Raw genomic sequence first — 18,131 nt, 5'->3', positions numbered from 1 at the left:
ATATACTGGCCACTATTGTGTTAATATAAGCTTTTCTGAGAAATCCAGGCTCCCCGAACTAACTGCCCACCTCACCTTTAAATAAGAGAACGTCAACACCCAAGGATAACAGTGATGAGAAACAGAAGTCCATCTTTCCATCTGAGGTTCTTAGTGTCCGTAATTCTATTTTAGTGCAGTAATTCTTGAAGGTGGTTTCCAGACCACCAACAAGTCCAGGCCTCATATTCCTTGGCAAAGGGTATTTCTGTCTCACTAGGTTTAAAACACAAATCAAGGCAAGGCTGGGCTTTCTACGGTTACGACATAAAGAGATCAGCAAACGCTACTTTCTTTTTTTCATACTCAGAAGAACCAACTTATATTTTTCGGAAAGTCTTAATATAGAGATTCTCTTCAAGAGAAGCACCACTGGGATCCCCAGCACCTACACATTATGGGATAAAGTAGATACTAAGTGACTCCTCCAGCCTAATGGCCCAAGATATCACGCTTCCAATGAGGTAAACGGTAAAAACCCAAAAAGAAATGAAAGGAAAAGCAGTAACGACGAAAAAGAAGCAGTATTACATTGTTTTTGGCTCAGTTGAAACAGGGTCGCTTTCTTTCATTAGTTAAGAAGCCTGAGGAAATGGCGAAAAATCATCCAAGAAACGCAGTTGAATGCCATCTGTCACGAGAAGACTCTAGGGAATGAGTTCTCTCTGATTTCAGTTAACTATCAAATGTTCGGCTGGGGTAGAAACTGTCTTCTGTCCCACAGACTTTAAAAACAAGTCACAAAATCCACATTAGAATATAAGTTTTTTAATTTTTATAAATAACTTATCTGTTACAAAGATAGTTTACCCAGCTAAATCACAAAACCATCAACTCAAGATATCCAAATTACGTTTTATTAATAAAACAAGTAAAAACTGATTTATCAATCTTCACATAGAACTGCAGATGAAGCTGAAAAACAAGGCCTAGTTTTAAAACAAAACGTATCAAATGTAAGGGCTTTGGGTCTATGGGCTAATTAACTAGGATTGTCCTATTTCTTCCCATATACAAGATGCAAAGCCCGGAAGTCGAGGCTCTGACATTCATACAGATCACCTGTAATAATCCTGCCTATTTAAAAAATATCCATTTGCAGACATTTACAATGGGTGACAGTCAACATTATCTCCTACCTTTTTGCTACATTTCAGCACTTCCCTTAGCCCCGTTCTAAGCACTGATAGATAATTTCATAATTCTGCTCTTAAATGCATACTGTTATTTCTTTTTCTTGATTTCATTTAGTTATATACATTCCCGATCATCTGAATATTTATTTTCCTTATAAAAATAGATCATCAAAATAAAGAGATGCTTGAGGTTGCTTCAGTGTTCAAGTTTGCTTGTTTTTCTTTTTTCCAGCTTTCCTTCAGTTGTCCTAAATATGACTAGCCTCGTTTTATAAATACGCATGATACTGCCACCAAGTCAGGTTTAGAAACGGACTGCCCCAACAGTAAAGCATTTAAACTTCTCCCCACACCAGGGCTGTAGGTACGGCCGCTGTTGCTGGTTTTGCAAACTGTACTTTCCCGATCGTACTCTCCCGTGAGAGTTCTGTGGGACACCAGGCAGATGGAGCAAGCTCAACCTTGTTGCTCTGTCAGTGGGTTAAAAACACCTTTTGTTTTAAGCTTCCCTGTGGGAGATCAAACACCGTTGTGCCACCCACTGCCGAAGTCAGTACAGATAGCGTGACTTATCGACGTAAGTCTTGGAATATTTCCTGCAATTCACTGGGCAGCATCTGAATGTCTTCACAGAACATCGGCACTCATGAGGGCAAAGTACAGAGTGAGTAGAGGAAGGTTATTTTGTGCACAGCTTCATTTCATTAATGCTTTTTTTTTATTTTAAGGCATTGCTTCTCTCAGGTAAGGCTTAAAAAGGGACATGATCGTGCTTAATCACTAAAAGGAAAAAAGAAAATTAGTTAACAAAAGACTATTACACTATACATATAGAAATATAAGAAAATAATAAAGAAGAAAAGAAATCACTTAAAGCAGACTCGAGAGATCTGTACAGTAGGAAAAGCTTTGGGATATTTCACCGCATGTTTGTACAGACAACGCACTCTGCTTTCCTTCTCATCTTAGAGCCCAGATGCTGGCTTCACAGAGTGGAGACGTTTTCAGGGAAGACAAAGACAAGGCCAAGAGTACCACAGATTCATGAAGTTCTTCCCCCATCCATTGGCACCACGCGGCAGCAAACAGTTTTTAAACAGTTAAACCTTGTTCCTTTTCTTCATGTTTGTAGTGTTTCACCGAAAGCTTTAAAAAAGAAAGCCATCGTTCTATTCCTTCCTCCTGTCAAAATTCAGTAGTGACATGAGGGGGAAAAGGTACTGGGAACACCTAGGCATTAATAGATTGAGGAGTATCCATAACGGGCTACTGGTAACACTGTACATGGTTAGGCAGCGGGCAACCAAGTCTTTCAGCAGATTACCTTTCATGTGATGAATTTCAACTGCCCATGACATTAGACTGAGGTATTATTAGCTCTGTGGGCTGACATTTACCATTAGCACAACACCATCCTGTCACACCTGCAATTTGACAAAATCCTATGTAGCAGTGAAACTTTTCCCCTGATGACAGACTAGTTTCTTGAACTTCAGATGTGGTTTTAGAGATATAGGGCCTTTTGGCTCAGAAATGCCTTGGCATCTCACACTGTTCACAGCGGATTAAGGCTGGATGGTTCAAAAAAGTACAGGCAGTACAATTCCACTGAGCCCCCTCATCATCTTCTGTGTCTTGAGTCTTTGGTGTTTTGATGGTGGACCTTTGATCTATAAGGAAGCAAAAGAATGATTTTAGAAGCAAAAAGCACAAAGTCATCAATTACTGGCAACTTTAGACACCTGTAACTGCACAGCAGGAAAGCAGCCTGTCAAGCAAATGAAGCCTTGACCCGAAACTGACACAAAGCTCCGTTCTCTCCAACCTCTAGGGAGCCGGTGCTCTGTGCCGGGGAGCCAACATGGACATGACGGGGTCACCCCGCTATGTCCTTCAGGGGAAAAGAGCATCTTTTCCAATTTATATATAGCGGGAGAAAACCGAAATCAACTCCCAGGGGACCCAACAGCAAATTCCCATGTCACCTTAAGACTGGGAAAAGGTATCCATCCTACTGCAATACTGACAAAGTTTATATCTCATTAATGCTAGAGTTTCATTCCCCACTGAAGCATTATTTTTATTTCTGTTTTCTTCCAGGAATGGACGTTTTTGTTAAACGTCCTCTATCTGCTAAGAATGAATGTAAGCCTTGACCAACACAAATAAAAATAAAAAGATGAGCTAATTTCTCAAATCCTCACTATGTATCAACAATAGACTTGGAGAAGCAAATTGAGTATAAACATTTTACCATCCTTTATCTCTCAGTTCATTTTAAAATCCTACTTATTATGGAACAGTAGAAAGAACACAAGGTGAAGTTCTGTTCCTGGGTCTGCTACTCATTCATGGCTTTGTTCTGTGATCTCAGATAAACCACATACCCTCCAGGTCTGATCTTTCTCATAAACTAAAGCCACTGCAGCTCTAAGAGGCCGATGTTCTAGACTGTTTGAAAGGATTAAGGTATCTTAAATATCAAGAATAATTATATTCCTCCAAGGCTGTATCTAAGATGAAATTACATTTATGAAACTACTCTTGTGGGAATACCATTAGAAATGTTAGGATAGAGTTGCTACAAATTATTCAGGGAGGTTTAAGGTAAAAGAAGCACGTGTTGCTTGCTGGAATCTCCTGCTGAGGTTTACAATGTAAAGATTCAAACTATGTTAAAATGCTGTCAATTAATTTGCAAATTCCACCTACTCTACTGAGTTGGTAACTAAATGGTAGCTTTTCAGATAACCTAAAATACACACTGCGGTATCTAGTAGATAAAATATAGGAAGTCAAGTTTTTATAACAAATTTAAAATAATTAAGTGATGTTTGGTATTCTGTCCCCCTTCGGCAGCATCTTTTTTACTGATTAGTCTGAAAGAATACTTACTTTATTGCAAAACTGTCGACTTTCAGGCATTGGTAGCAATTTTTAGGCATCATGACAATTTTTGCCATATGCACGAGCAACCGAAAGTGTTATTTATACAGCAATTTTCTTTAAATTGAGTAAGTTAAAAATATCTAATTAAGGGTTTTGTAAATGAAAATATTTGAAAAATCAAGGGTCTGAAAATACTAGTTAATGTTTCCTACCCACATTAAAATAAATAGTTAAGATTTATTTTGACATTTTACCATTTAAAATGATTTCACATTTCATACTTGGGAAACACTTTTATTGAATAATTGTTTTAATCTCGGGCTCCATCCTACTTATTAGAATTTTGGTCTCACTTAGGTGTTAGAAAACATTCCTACCTGGCACATTTAAAAAACTTTGTCTATCCTTTTTGTTTAACTACAAAAGTTTTTAGGAAGGGGTACTATTTGTATTAACATTTCAATTATTATTAAACACCAGCATTATCTTCATTATTTAGATATCTAAGGTAATCAATAGGGGACCTACAAATTAAAAAAAATTTTTTTTAAGCTTTATTTATTTATCTTGAGAGAGACAGAGACAGTAAGGGGTGCGAGTGGGAAAGGGGCAGAGAGAGAGAATCCCAAGCAGGCTCTGCACTGCCTGCTCAGAGCCTGACGGGGGCTGGAACTCACAAAACTGTGAGATCATGACTTGGGCTGAAACCAAAAGTTGAATGCCTAACCGACTGCGCTACCCAGGCGCCCCTAGGGACCTACAATTTTTTTTTTTTTTTTTTATGAAAAATCTCCAATGGTTTTCTTATATCTGCACAATCTCATTTGGTACTTAAACTTACCAATCTTTTTATTAGAGGTATTTGGAAACCAGAATTTATTTATTTTTTTATTATTTTTTTAATTTTTTTTTCAACGTTTATTTATTTTTGGGACAGAGAGAGACAGAGCATGAACGGGGGAGGGGCAGAGAGAGAGGGAGACACAGAATCAGAAACAGGCTCCAGGCTCTGAGCCATCAGCCCAGAGCCCGACGCGGGGCTCAAACTCCCGGACCATGAGATCGTGACCTGGCTGAAGTCGGACGCTTACCCGACTGCGCCACCCAGGCGCCCCTGGAAACCAGAATTTAAAAGGAGGAAGTTGGATTGCAAAGGATGGCTTGTGATTTCCACACTAATTTTAGCCGTTAAAAAAAAAACAACACTGCAGTGTAAAGCAGAACTGTAAAATCATTTCTAACTAAATAAACCTCTATAAATGAAACTAATAAATAATTCTCTATTTTAGCCCTAAGGGAAGAATGTTTGATTCTATATTTCCCCAAAATAGCGTACAAATTTTTATCTTTTGCGAACAAGCTAGTAAGAATTTTTTTCTTTTTTTTTTTGGAAATAATAATATGCCATATTTCATCATTTGACATGTTATGAATGTTTTAAATTGAAGGATAGTTGGCATACAGTGTTCTAGTAGTTTCAGGTATACAACATAGTGATTCAACAATTCTATACATTACACAATGCTCATCATGACGTAGTTACCATCTGTCACCGCACAAAGTTACTACAATATTGTTGACTATATTCCCTATGCTGTACTTTTCGTCCCTGTGCCTTACTTATTTTATAACTGGAAGTTTGTGCCACTTAATCTCCTTTACCTATTTTGCCCATCTCCCTCCACCCCAGAGGCCATTAGTTTGTTCTCTGTATTTATTAGTCTGCATCTGTTTTGTTGTTGTTGTTGTTTTGGACTCCACATATCAATGAAATCATATGGTATTTGTCTTTCTCTGATTTATTCACTTAGCATAATACTCTCTAGGTCCATCATGTTGTCATGAATGATAAGATTTCATTCTTCTTTATGGCTGAATAATACTCCATTGTGCACATGTGCACGCGCACACACACACACCCCACATCTTCTTTATCCATTCATCTATCAATGGACACTTAGGCTACTTCCATATTTTGCTTATTGTAAATAATGCTGCAATAAACATAGGGATGCATGTATCTTTTCAAGTTCATGTTTTCATTTTCTTGGGGTAAATACCCAGCAGTGGAATTACTGGACTATATGGTATTTCTAGTTTTTGAGGAACTTCCATACTGTTTTCCATGGTAGCTGTACCAATTTAAATTCCCACCAACAGTACACAAGGGTTCCCTTTTTTCCCACATCCCCATCAATACTTGTTATTTCTGGTCTTTTTCAAATTGAGTTTTTAATTTTTACTTCTTGTCTTTTTGATTAGCCACTCTGAATGGTGTTACTTCATTATAGTTTTGATTTGCATTTCCCTGATGATTAGTGATTTGTAGCATTTGGAAAAAGTCTACTCAGGTCCTCTGCCCGTTTTAAAATTGGATGATGTGTGGGGTATTTTTGGTGTCCAGTTGTATGGTTCTTTCTATTTTGGATATTAAGCCCTTATCAGATATACTGCTTGCGAATATCTTCTCCCATTCAGTAGGTTACCTATTTATTTTGTTGGTGATTTCCTTGCTGTGCAAAAGCTTTTTAGTTTGATGTAGTCCCAGTATTGCTTTTGTTTCCCTTGCCTGAGGAGTCACATCTAGAAAAATGTTGCTAAGGCCAATGTCCAAAAGATTATTGCCTGTGTTTTCTTTAAGGGATTTTATGGTTTCAGGTCTTACATTTAGGTCTATAATCCATTTAGGGTTTATTTTTAAGTGGTCCAGTTTCCTTTTTTTTTTCCCAGTTTCTTTCTTTAGACACATGTAGGTGTCTAATACTCTCAATACCATCTATTGAAGAGATTATTTTTTCTCCATTTATACTCTTGCCTCCTTTGTTGTAGATTAGTTGATGATATATGGGTGGGTATTTCTGGGCTTTCTATTCTGTTTCATTGATCTATGTGTCTATTTTTGTGCTGGTACCGTATCTTAAAATCTGGGATTCTGATACTTCCAGGTTTGGCCTTAAGATTCGTTTGGCTCTTTGGGATCTTTCAGGTTCCACACAAATTTCAGGATTATTTGTTCTAGTTTTATGAAAAATACTATTGGTATTTTGATAGGGACTGCACCGAATCTCAATGTAGACTGCTTTGGCAGTACAGACATTTTAACAATATTAAGTCTTCCAATTCACGAACATGATACATCTTTCCATTTGTTTGTGTTGTCTTCAATTTCTTTCATCAATGTCTTATAGTTTTCAGAGTATAGGTATTTTTTCCTTCTTGGTTAAATTTATTCCAAAGTATTTTACTTTTCTTTGATGCAACTATAAATGGGATAGTTTTCTTAATTTCTCTTCTGCTACGTTGTTGCTAGTATATAGAACTGCGATAGATTTCTGCATATTAATTTTGTATCCTACAGCTTTACTGAATTCATTTATTAGTTCTAACAGTTTTGTTGGTGGCATCTTCAGGGTTTTCTATATATAGCATTATGTCATCTGCAAATAAAGACAGTTTTACTCCTTCCTTATCAATTTGGATGCCTTTTCTTTTTCTTTTCTGAATCTGAAGCTAAGATTTCCAGTACTATGCTGAATAAAAATGGCAAAAGTGGACATCTTTGTCTTGTTCCTGATCTTAGAGGAAAAGGTTTCAGCTTTTCACCAATGATTATAATGTTAGCTGTGGGTTTGTCATATGTGGCCTTTATTATGTTGAGGTATATTCCTTCCAAACCCACTTTTGTTTAAAGTTTTTTTTTTGATGTTTATTTATTTTAAGAGAGAGAGGAAAAGAGAGAATCTCAAGAAGGTTCTGTGCTCTCAGAGCAGAGCCTGACACAGGGCTCGGTCTCATGAACCATGAGATCATGACCTGAGTTGAAATCAAGAGTCAAATGCTCAACTGACTGAGCCACCCAGGGACCCCTTGTTCAAAGTTTTTATCATGAACAGATACTGAATTCTGTCAAATGCCTTTTCGGCATTTATTATGGTGATTATATGGTTTTTATGCTTCATTTTATTAATGTGGTATATCATGTTGATTGATTTGTAGATTTTAAACCATCCTTGCATCCCTGTAATAAATCTCACTTGACTGTGGTGAATGATCCTTTTAGTGTAGTGTTGAAACTGAGTTTGCTAATATTTTGTTGAAGATTTTTGTATCTATGTTCATCTGGGATACTGGCCTGTAATTTTCTTTCTCTCTCTCTTTCAGTCTTTTTCTTTCTTTCTTTCTTTCTTTCTTTCTTTCTTTCTTTCTTTCTCTCTCTCTCTCCTTCCTTCTTTCCTTCCTTCCTTCCTTCCTTCCTTCCTTCCTTCCTTCCTTCCTTCCTTCCTTCCTTCCTTCCTTCCTTCCTTCCTTCCTTCCTTCCTTTTGTAGTGTTTTTAAAAGGTCTGGTTTTGTATCAGGATATAATGCTGGGCTTGTAGAATAAACTTGGAAGTTTTCCTTCCTCTTTTATTTTTTGGAATAGTTTGAGAAGGATAGGTACTACCTCTTCTTTAAATGTTTGGCAGAATTCACCTGTGAAGCCATCTGGTCCTGGACTTTTGTTTGTTGAGAGTTTTTTGATTCCGGATTCAATTTCGTTACTAAGTTATTGAAATGTTCAGATTTTCTGTTTCTTCCTGATTCAGTCCTGGAATAATGTTTGTTTCTAGGAATTTATCCATCTCTTCTAGGCTGTCGAAATGTTGGCATATAATTTCTCATAGTAATCTTTTACAATCTTTTGTATATCTGTGGGTGTTGGCTGTTACTTTTCCTTTTTCATTTCTGATTTTGAGTCCTCTCTCTTTTTCCTGATGTGTCTGGTTAAAGATTTATCAATTTTGCTTATGTTTTCAAAAAACTAGATTTGGTTTCATTGATCTTTTCTATTGTTTTTCTTAGACTCTATTGTATTTCTACTCTGATCTTTATTATTTCCTTCTTTCTACTAATTTTGGTTTTGTTGTGTTTCTTCTAGTTCCTTTAGGTGTAAGGTTAGATTATCTGAGATTTTTCTTGTTTCTTGAGGTTATATTGCTATGTTGCTATAAACTTCCCTCATAGAACTGCTTTTGCTGCATCCCAGAGATTTTGAAACTGTGTTGCCATTTTTTATTTGTCTGCAAGTATTTTTTTACTTCCTCTGTGATTTCTTCATTGATGCCTTGGTTATTTGATATGTTGTTCAGCCTCCACATATTTGTTTTTTCCCCAATTTTTTCCCTGTAAATGACTTCTAGTTTTATAACACTGTGGTTGGAAAGATGCTTCACATTTCAGTTTTAAGTTTACTGAGACTTGTTTTAAGGCATAATATGTGATCTATCCTGGAGAATGTCCCATGTGTACTTGAAAATATGTACTCTGCTACTTTTGGATGAAATTTTCTGTTAAGTTCATGTCATCTAATGGGTTGTTCATAAGCCAATGTTTCCTTATTTTCTGTCTGGAAGATCTATCCATTGATGTAAGTGGGGTTGTAAAGTTCCCTACTCTTATTGTATTACTATCAATTTCTCTTTATGTCTCTTAATATTTGTTTCATATATTTAGGTGCTCTATTGGTGGGTGCATAGTATTTATAATTGTAATATCCTTTTGCTGATCTTTTTATCATTACATAACGCCCTTTTTTGTCTCATTAGAGTCTTCATTTTAAAGTCTACTTTGGGGGCACCTGGGTGGCTCAGTCAGTTAAGCATCTGACTTTGACTCAGGTCATTATCTTGTGGTCCATGAATTCGAGCCCCGTGTTGGGCTCTGTGCTGACAGCTCAGAGCCTGGAGCCTGTTTCGGATTCTGTGTCTCCCTCTCTCTCTGCCACTCCCCAACTCACACTCTGTCTCTGTCTCTGTCTCTCTCTCAAAAATAAATAAACATTAAAAAAAATGTTTAAGGGGCTTGGTCGGTTAAGCGTCTGACTTCGGCTCAGGTCATGATCTCACGGTCCGTGGGTTCGAGCCCCGCGTCGGGCTCTGTGCTGACAGCTCAGAGCCTGGAGCCTGTTCCAGATTCTGTGTCTCCCTCTCTCTCTGACCCTCCCCCGTTCATGCTCTGTCTCTCTTTGTCTCAAAAATAAATAAACGTTAAAAAAAAAAATGTTTAAAAAAAAGTCTACTTTGTGTGATATAAGTATTGTTACGCCAGTTTGTTTGTTTGCTTCTATTTGCACAGAGTATCTTTTTCCATCCCTTTCAGTGTCTTTAGGTCTGAAGTGAGTCTCTTGTAGGGAGCATATACATGGGCCTTGTTATTTTATCCATCTAGTCACCCTATTTCTTTTGATTGGAGGATTTTGACCATTTACATTTAAAGTAATTACTGATAGGTATGTACTTATTGCCATTTTGTTGTTCTCTGGTTGGTTTTGTAGTTCTTCTGTTTCTTCTCTTGCTTTCTTCCCATGTGTTGATTACTTTCTTTAGTGTTGTGTTTGGATTCCTGTCCGTTTACTTTTTGTGTCTTTATTATTGGTTTGTGGTTTGTAGTTAACATTAAGTTCATATGTAACATCCTAAGTATTTAGCAGTCTATATTAAGTCAATGATTGCTTAAGTTGAACATACTCTAAAAGCACTACATTTTTACTCCCTCCTCTATGTTTTATGTAGATATTACATTTTATCTTTTTATTTTCTGAATCCCTTAACTAATTTTCTTTAGATATAATTGATTTTACTTTTGTCTTTTAGCCTGCATACTAAGCTCTATAAGCAATTGATCAACTATCTTTGCCATAAGTTTGCTTTAACCTGGGAAATTTTTTCATTTCATTATTTTCTTATTTCTAGTTATGGTCTTTTCTTTTTTGCTTAAAGAAGTCCCTTTAACCTTTCTTATGAGGTTGGATTAGTGGTGGTGAACTCTTAAGTTTTGTCTGGGAAACTCTACCTCTCTAATTCTAAATGATAATCTTGCTAAGTAGTATTCTTGGTTGTAGGTTTTTTCCTTTCAGCCCTTTGAATATATCATGCCACTCCCTTGTGGCTGCAAAGTTTCTGCTGAAAAATCAGCCGAGTCTTTTGGAGTTTTTCCCCTATATATAATTAATTCCTGTTCTCTTACTGCTTTTAAGATTATCTATCTTTAATCCTTGACATTTTAATTATGTGCCTTGGTGTGGACCTCTTTGGGTTTATTTTATTTGGGACTCCCTGCGCTTCCTGAATCGGAATGTCTGTTTCCATCCCCAGGTTAGGAAAGTTTTCAACTATTATTTCTTCAAATAAGTTTTCTGCTCCTTTCTCTCTCTCTTCTCCTTTTGGGATGCCCATAATATGAATGTTACTATTTTTTTAAATTATTTTTTTAATGTTTATTTTTGAGAGAGAGAGAGAGAGAGAGAGAGAGAGAAAGAGAGAACAAGAATGAGTAGGGGAGGGGCAGAGAGAGAGGGAGACACAGAGTCTGAAGCAGGCTCCAGGCTATCAGCATAGTGCCTGATGCAGGGCTTGAACTCACAAACCGTGAAATCGTGACCTGAGCTGAAACTGGATGCTAAACTGAATGAACCACCCAGGTGCCCCTGAATGTTACTATTCTTGATGTCCCAGAAGTCTCTTAACCTATCCTCCTTTTTTAAAACATTCTTTTTTTTCTTTTGCTGTTTAGTTTGGGTGCTCTCCATTACCCTGACTCCAGATGGTCTATCCATTCTTCTGCATCCTCTAATCTGCTCATTCCCTCCAATGTATTTTTCATTTCAGTAATTGCATTCTTTAACTCTGATTCTTTTTATATTTTATATCTCTTTGTCGAAGTTTTCGCTGAACTCATCTATTCTTCTCTCAAGTTCAGTGAGCATCTTTATGGCTATTACTTTGAATTCTTTATCAAGTAGTTTATTTCTGTTTCATTTAGTTCCTTTTCTGTAGTTCTGTCTTTGTTTGTTTGGAGCACATTCCTCTGTCTCATTTTGTTTGATTTTCTGTGTTTATTTCAATGAATTAGGCAAAAGAAAAAAAAGACCTTTTCCAGTCTTGAAGGAGTGGCCCTGTGTAGGAATGTCCCCATAAAGATGTGTATGCCCGGCAGCTTTGGCTGGCTGGCTGGAGCCTGTAGCAGGTGTGAGCGGAGACCCAGGGTACTCCATGCAGAGGTGCCCTGGTAGGACGGCTGGAACTGCAGTGGGTGCAGGCTGGGCGTCTACCAGTGCGCACTGCATTGGGGCCCTTTGGCGGGATGGCTGGAGCTCAGGTAGGCATAGGCGCATGGGGCCATTTTGGAAGGATGGCTAGAACTGGTGTGGGAAGAGGCCCGAGTCTTGCTGAGAGGGCAGGTTGGCTAGACTTTGCTCCCATTTGTGCTATCATAGTGGTGGGAGAAGGTAAACATGGTACTTGCTGGCACTTCTGACCCCAGAGAGTTGCAGCAGTTCCCTCACCATTTGGTAGATGCTCTAGGTTTGGTAAATGGGTTTTCCTCACTTATATTCCCGTTGCCCTTTAAACCACATCTTTGTTTTATTTTTTGTTTTTCCTCTGGGGCCAGGTGGGCAAATCTGTGAGTGGGCTCCTCAGTGCTATCTCCCCCTACTGCAGTTTGTAGTGTAGGGGGTGGGGTTCCCATGGTTCCTGTGTCTCTATCTCTCTTTCCAATCTCTATGTGGTCCTTCTACCCTTTGTCGTGCAGAGCTGTTCAATGAGCCCCCCAGTTCTTCTTCAGGTGGAACTGCTCCATACATATGTAGGTGTAGATTTGGTGTGTTTGTGGAAGAGGTAAGTTCAGAGTCTTCCTAGGACACCATCTTGGACCCCTTCCCTTGATATGTTGTAAATTTAAGGAAAGGCTTCCCATCCTTTGCTTTCACTGTTCCACGTTTCCTTACTTCTTATCACAAAAAACTTCAAGCATATACAGTAGTGGAGAGAACGGTAAACTAAGCCCTCATGTACTTATCCTGCTTCAACAACTGTCATGACTGATTCCATTTCACCTCCTTTCCAACTACCTTCCATCTATACTCCCTCCTACTCTCAATACATAAGTACTGGATTAAGTAGAAGTAAAACAGGAATCTTTTTATAAGAACAATTCTACTTTTTGAGAGTGAAAAGATTATATTAAAGCAACTTATTCAGAGTCTGAAATACCCACTTTGTTTATTTTAAGAAGCTAGGCTATGCCACTGTTTTCTTTACTCTATTTAATTAACATCCAAATAGCATGTAGTATTTTAACCACTGCTTACTGTGACAAATGCCCTAATCTCACTTTTGCTGCTCTGGAATAATAGTTCATTGCATTCCAGCTAACTATGTTTAGAAACGTTTAAATTAAAAAAAAAAAAAAAAAAGATGGTACAGCTAGGCCCAATACAATTATATTTAAACAAAAATGATGGAGTGGAGAGAACTCCACTGAGTGCTAATGTGAAAAGTCTTCTAACAAACCAAAGAGCTAGTAACATACCTATTCATTCTTGTTACTATTTCTCTCTTTTAATTCCTAGAGTAAAAAAATCCACACACCTATTTTGGCATCTTGGTTTGGTGTGCATATGGTCTGATTATCAATGATGTAAAATGATAGTAGGTAAAAAAATTTTTTTTCACACCCAGCGTGGAGCCCAATGCAGGGCTTGAACTCACAACCCTGAGACCAAGACTGAGCTGAGATCAAGAGTCAGATGCTTAACCGACTCAGCCGCCTAGGTGCCCCTTAGTTTTTAAAAATGATTCATTTGGAATTTAGAGTATTTTGATTATGCAGAATTATGCATCAACAGAATACTCATGAAAAGTAAACTTCCCTAAGGTGTCTTCCTCTTCATTTATCTAAAATTTTAAAGAGTACAAATTTTTGCACCTGATGATTTCTTTTGCCAAGACTTGCTATTTTAGAGGGGTATATAATGAATCCTAAGGACCTGCATATTACTTTTAAAGAGTTAAGTACATAACACTTTTGCATCCTTTCCCATCCCCAGCATATAAGTGAAAATAAGCAACTATCTTCCTGATGAATTCATCCATGAATGCCAATGTTTGAAGCACTTCTAGAGTGGAAGGTTGCTAAAAACAAAATTTTCTAAAATCTTGTTTTTCAAGATGTAATGGTTTTCACACTTAATGGAGACACTAACCTTTGGGTTTTGGTGGCACAGGACCTACAAATCCAATATTGTCATAAAAGTTATGAATAGCGCTGGGATTAAAATGTGGTCCTGAAATATATAAAAAGTAAATATATCAATGTTTATAGCTCAAAAATACTTAATTTTATTTTTTCAAAAGCAAACATATTCTTTCTAAAAAAGATCACAGTATAAATAGAAGAAATGTCTTTCATTTATTTTGCACTTCTAATCTCAAATTACATGTAAGGATGTCAGAACAGCTGAGGAAGGTATAATACACTACTCACAACAGAGGTCTAAGTGGTACATGAGGGAAGAAGCCAAATGAAACTGTAAGACAGTGACAGATGTAGAACTAGACCACTATTCCATGTGACAAGTTAAAATAACTTAAAATGTAACAATTTAAAATATAATTTCAAACAATCAAACATGGTCTTAAGCAACTAAATAAATAGCTTGGTTCCAAATAAGTATTAAAACCTTACACTAATGTAATATAATGGTTCAGATGTTAAATAAAAGGAACAGGTTCAAAAACTATAGTTGCTAGACCGGCACTAAATTCCTTTTTCTCTCTTTAAAGTTAAATATGGCATTTTCTATGAATGTCAAACATGACTTATTAACATTTTAAAAGGAAACACAACCACCATCTTTCAGTTTGATGGATTTTTGGCACACACTCAAGAGTAATTAAGGACTTCTTTTTTGTTGGCTTCCTTCCTTTTTTCTATCTTTTCCATTTCATACATTCTATTATTTCCCTAACTTCAGAATTAGGTTTAAGTTATAAAATTTCCTTTCAGCTGTCTATGGAACTGAATTAAACTGTCAAGATTTTTTTTTACTACAATAAGCAATTATGGCTTATCACTAATAGCTCAAGCTTCATAATAAGTTGTTCTAAAAAAGTACAGGCCATACTTTTACTCTCTTTTATTAATTAAGACAGTGCCATTAGGGTGGGGATGCCTTTTAATTACGTTTTTTTTAAAAAAAAAGCATGATTCTTGAGAGGTAAAAGGAAAAACAGCAATAGGAAAGAGACATAGGCATACCTCTATTTTAATCTTAATAAATATTACAATAAATATTATAGATTCTACTAATACATAACAGTAATACTTTTGATGGCACAGCCAGACATACTAATTACTGTCTTCCCTTAACACACGACTAAAGCGGGTTTGAATAATACAAATTTTATCAAATTACTCCTAAACCAAATATATAATTTTTTTTGGAGTGGGGGTGGGGAAGAAAAACACAATAGTTCTTTAGTACTATCTGGCTCCAAAGTCAAATCTGAGACAATAAGCTTACAACTGAGAAGTTTGTTTTCAGCCACAGGAAAAGAGTTGATAAATTAATACAATGAATTCCAGTTGAGTATGCACTGAACTTTACCTCGGGCTTGAAAAAGATCAATTTCTTTGGTTAAGCAGTCAATGTCAATCTGGAGTTGTCTATTACAACTTCTCAATTGCTGCATTTCTTCGAGCTGAAAAATAATTCCGTGTGAGAAGGATCTACATTGGATTCTCTTATCATTAGGTAAGAAAGCGTGGAGTTTGGCAAGGGAAGGTAAGGGCAAAGAAACAAGTCTGAGTTAATAGGAGCATTTCTAGAAAACTAGATCAACTCTTTATACTTCTGACAGATTGCCTATTCTCATGTTCCCAAGCACAGAGGTCACAAGAATTACAGAAAGACTTACTGAAGGTATTTGGGATATGGAATTTGATCTTTTCAGGCGCCTTCGAGTTAGATTATTTTCCATTTCATTGACCTCAGATTTTAGTTTATCCAGCTTTTTCTTTTGAATCTCAAGTTCTCTTTGAAGTCGTTCCATTCTGGCCTTCTGGTGTACCAACAGAGCTGCAACACATATTAGCAAACATGAGGACCCACTCACTTCCGTCAATTAACCTTTAAGCAGCTTCGGGAAAACAAATAGTGTTTCTGTGACAATCAAGAGTATGCCAAGAATCCCAAAGATACACTAAAACAAAATATTTTGAGTTTGAACACTTAAAATTTAAAAAATTGTAACTTGAAAATTATTTTAATTATTTAAGCAGACAAATGTTGCTACTCATCTAAAAATTAAAAAAAAACCGGTTTGGCTAAACCCACTTTGTGGCTAAGGCCAGCATTTATAGCCTATTACTTCTATAAAGGCTCCGGTCTAGTTAATTAACCTACTCACTCTTATTTAATTTGCGTCTGACCCTCTGAAAGATAAGACCTACTCCAAGAAGCCTGACATGTTTGGACTATGCATAAGGTATTCTAATGTGAACACTTTATAGACATTTTAGAAGAGAATGTGGGTTAAGCCAAATCCATTTTGATGAATGCCAACAAATAAGACAGACTGATTTCAATCCACATGAATATTAACATTAAAGTGTTCAATGCTAACATTAAATTGTTCAAATCACCAAGTAAAAATGATACCATTTAAAGAAATCACTTCTATTTTGTGAAAATATTTTCCTAAGGTTTTTAAAGAAAGAAAGTACACAATCAATCTTGTAGCATGAAGGATAAGCTGCTTGGGAAACCTTATTAAGCCAAAAAATTAGTGTGTGTTCTTATGATCAATCCTTGGGCAATGTGGGCCTTGTTTTTTAGGATACTGGGCTAGAAGTGAAGACACCTTTATCTACTTCTATAAAAAGGCAATGTGGGATGATTCTACCATGAGAAAACGGGCAGATTTAGAAAAGTACAATTAACAATCTTTAAAAATGAAAAATAGTTATTAAAATGAAGAAGTCAAGTAGATTAAACAGGTTGGGTTAATGCTAAACAGTCATCTTAAACTAAACTCAGATTTCTTTATTTTACTTAATTTTTTAAACCTCATTTTCTAAGAATCAAAAGAATAAGGAAAAGGCTATGGCATATTAAGACATATTCAGGCCAATCGAGTACTGTATTCTAGAACCAGAATTAGGGTGTGGAGTCTGGGAGGCTGTTAGGATCAAGGACTTCAAAATTAACTTTAAACAGTAGAGAATTTTTCCCAACAAAATCTGACACTGTTATAATCCACAAATGCTTCCCTCTGTAATTTTCCTTTCTTATTAATTGGAAGAAATAAATACTAGGGCATTATGTTTCAAGTTTTAAAAAGCATGGCTGATTCTGATAAACATGAAAACCCTGTTAACCTTTCTCCCATTTTAATATATATTCTGTAAATGCAGGGAGGTGTTCTTGGAGGTACACATGTTCCTGGTTGAAAACCCGCTGGGTCTTTAGTACATCCCTACCTATCAAGCTTGTTCTGTCAGGCTTTTATCAATTTGACTTATTTATTTGAACTGCAGTTTTACCTCTCTATTTCTAAAATATAAGAATTCTACGGTAGGGTTTATTTTCTTAAGAGAAGATGAGGATGTGGGCTGTTATGGAGGGAGACAGAAAGAGAAGAAAAGACGGAGGCAGGACTGCAGTAAGAATGAAGGACAGAGCAAAGGAAAATGGGGAATAACATCCTTTCTAAACTCTAACCACCTGCCAACAACATGTCTCACGGGGCATTAATTAGAAATTTGCTCAAATTAGTGATTATTTTACTTAAAAGTAGCATTTCTTAAATTTAATGATGGTTTTCTCCCTAATGACTGAATCCTTTAATATCCTCTGATGACCAAATGATGCCTGATATTTATGCTGAAATTCTAAAACAAGATACATATCTGCGATATTCTTCAGTATTCTTTATGAAGCAGGGATGAGTAGAGATTTCCTGAGAAATTGAAACCCAAGTGAAAACACATCTGAGTGGTCAAAATTTATATCTTAAGGGCAGAGAGAGAACCTCAGGGTGAGAAATACTGACGCCAATGAGCCCCAGGCTGGTGATTTGCTGGGAGGGGCGGGCAGAGGCAAGTGCAAGCTGCCGTGACAAGCCACTTCCACCGCCAGGAAGCTATTACCATGCGATCCGTGGAGGAAACATCCTTTCCATAAAGAGAAGCTTTCAAAAGACAAGTCTGACCAAACAAGAAAATGATCTCCCATGAAGATCCATGGCC

General features: G+C 36.7%; 1 protein-coding gene across 4 annotated transcripts in view; it reads right to left on the bottom strand.

Moving 5' to 3' along the window:
• Positions 1-882: 882 nt before the first annotated feature.
• The window catches only part of TAB2 (TGF-beta activated kinase 1 (MAP3K7) binding protein 2), a 91,268-nt gene continuing 74,019 nt past the window's right edge, over positions 883-18,131 (bottom strand). For 2 of the 4 annotated variants that reach the window (XM_045058186.1, XM_006932085.5), the window contains 4 exons: positions 15,800-15,960; positions 15,490-15,583; positions 14,086-14,166; positions 883-2,845 (listed from right to left, as the gene is read on the bottom strand). In XM_045058186.1, coding sequence (XP_044914121.1) covers positions 2,703-2,845; positions 14,086-14,166; positions 15,490-15,583; positions 15,800-15,960 — 479 coding nt within the window. In that variant the 3' untranslated portion in view covers positions 883-2,702. The remainder of the gene's footprint in view (positions 2,846-14,085; positions 14,167-15,489; positions 15,584-15,799; positions 15,961-18,131) is intronic. The other 2 variants (XR_006598381.1, XR_006598382.1) reach the window with 2 other exon arrangements.

The sequence above is a fragment of the Felis catus genome, chromosome B2, assembly GCF_018350175.1.
Source record: "Felis catus isolate Fca126 chromosome B2, F.catus_Fca126_mat1.0, whole genome shotgun sequence".
NCBI lineage: Eukaryota > Metazoa > Chordata > Mammalia > Carnivora > Felidae > Felis > Felis catus.
The sequence above is the reverse complement of the archived record's forward strand: the minus strand, read 5'-3'. Positions and strand labels throughout refer to the sequence as shown.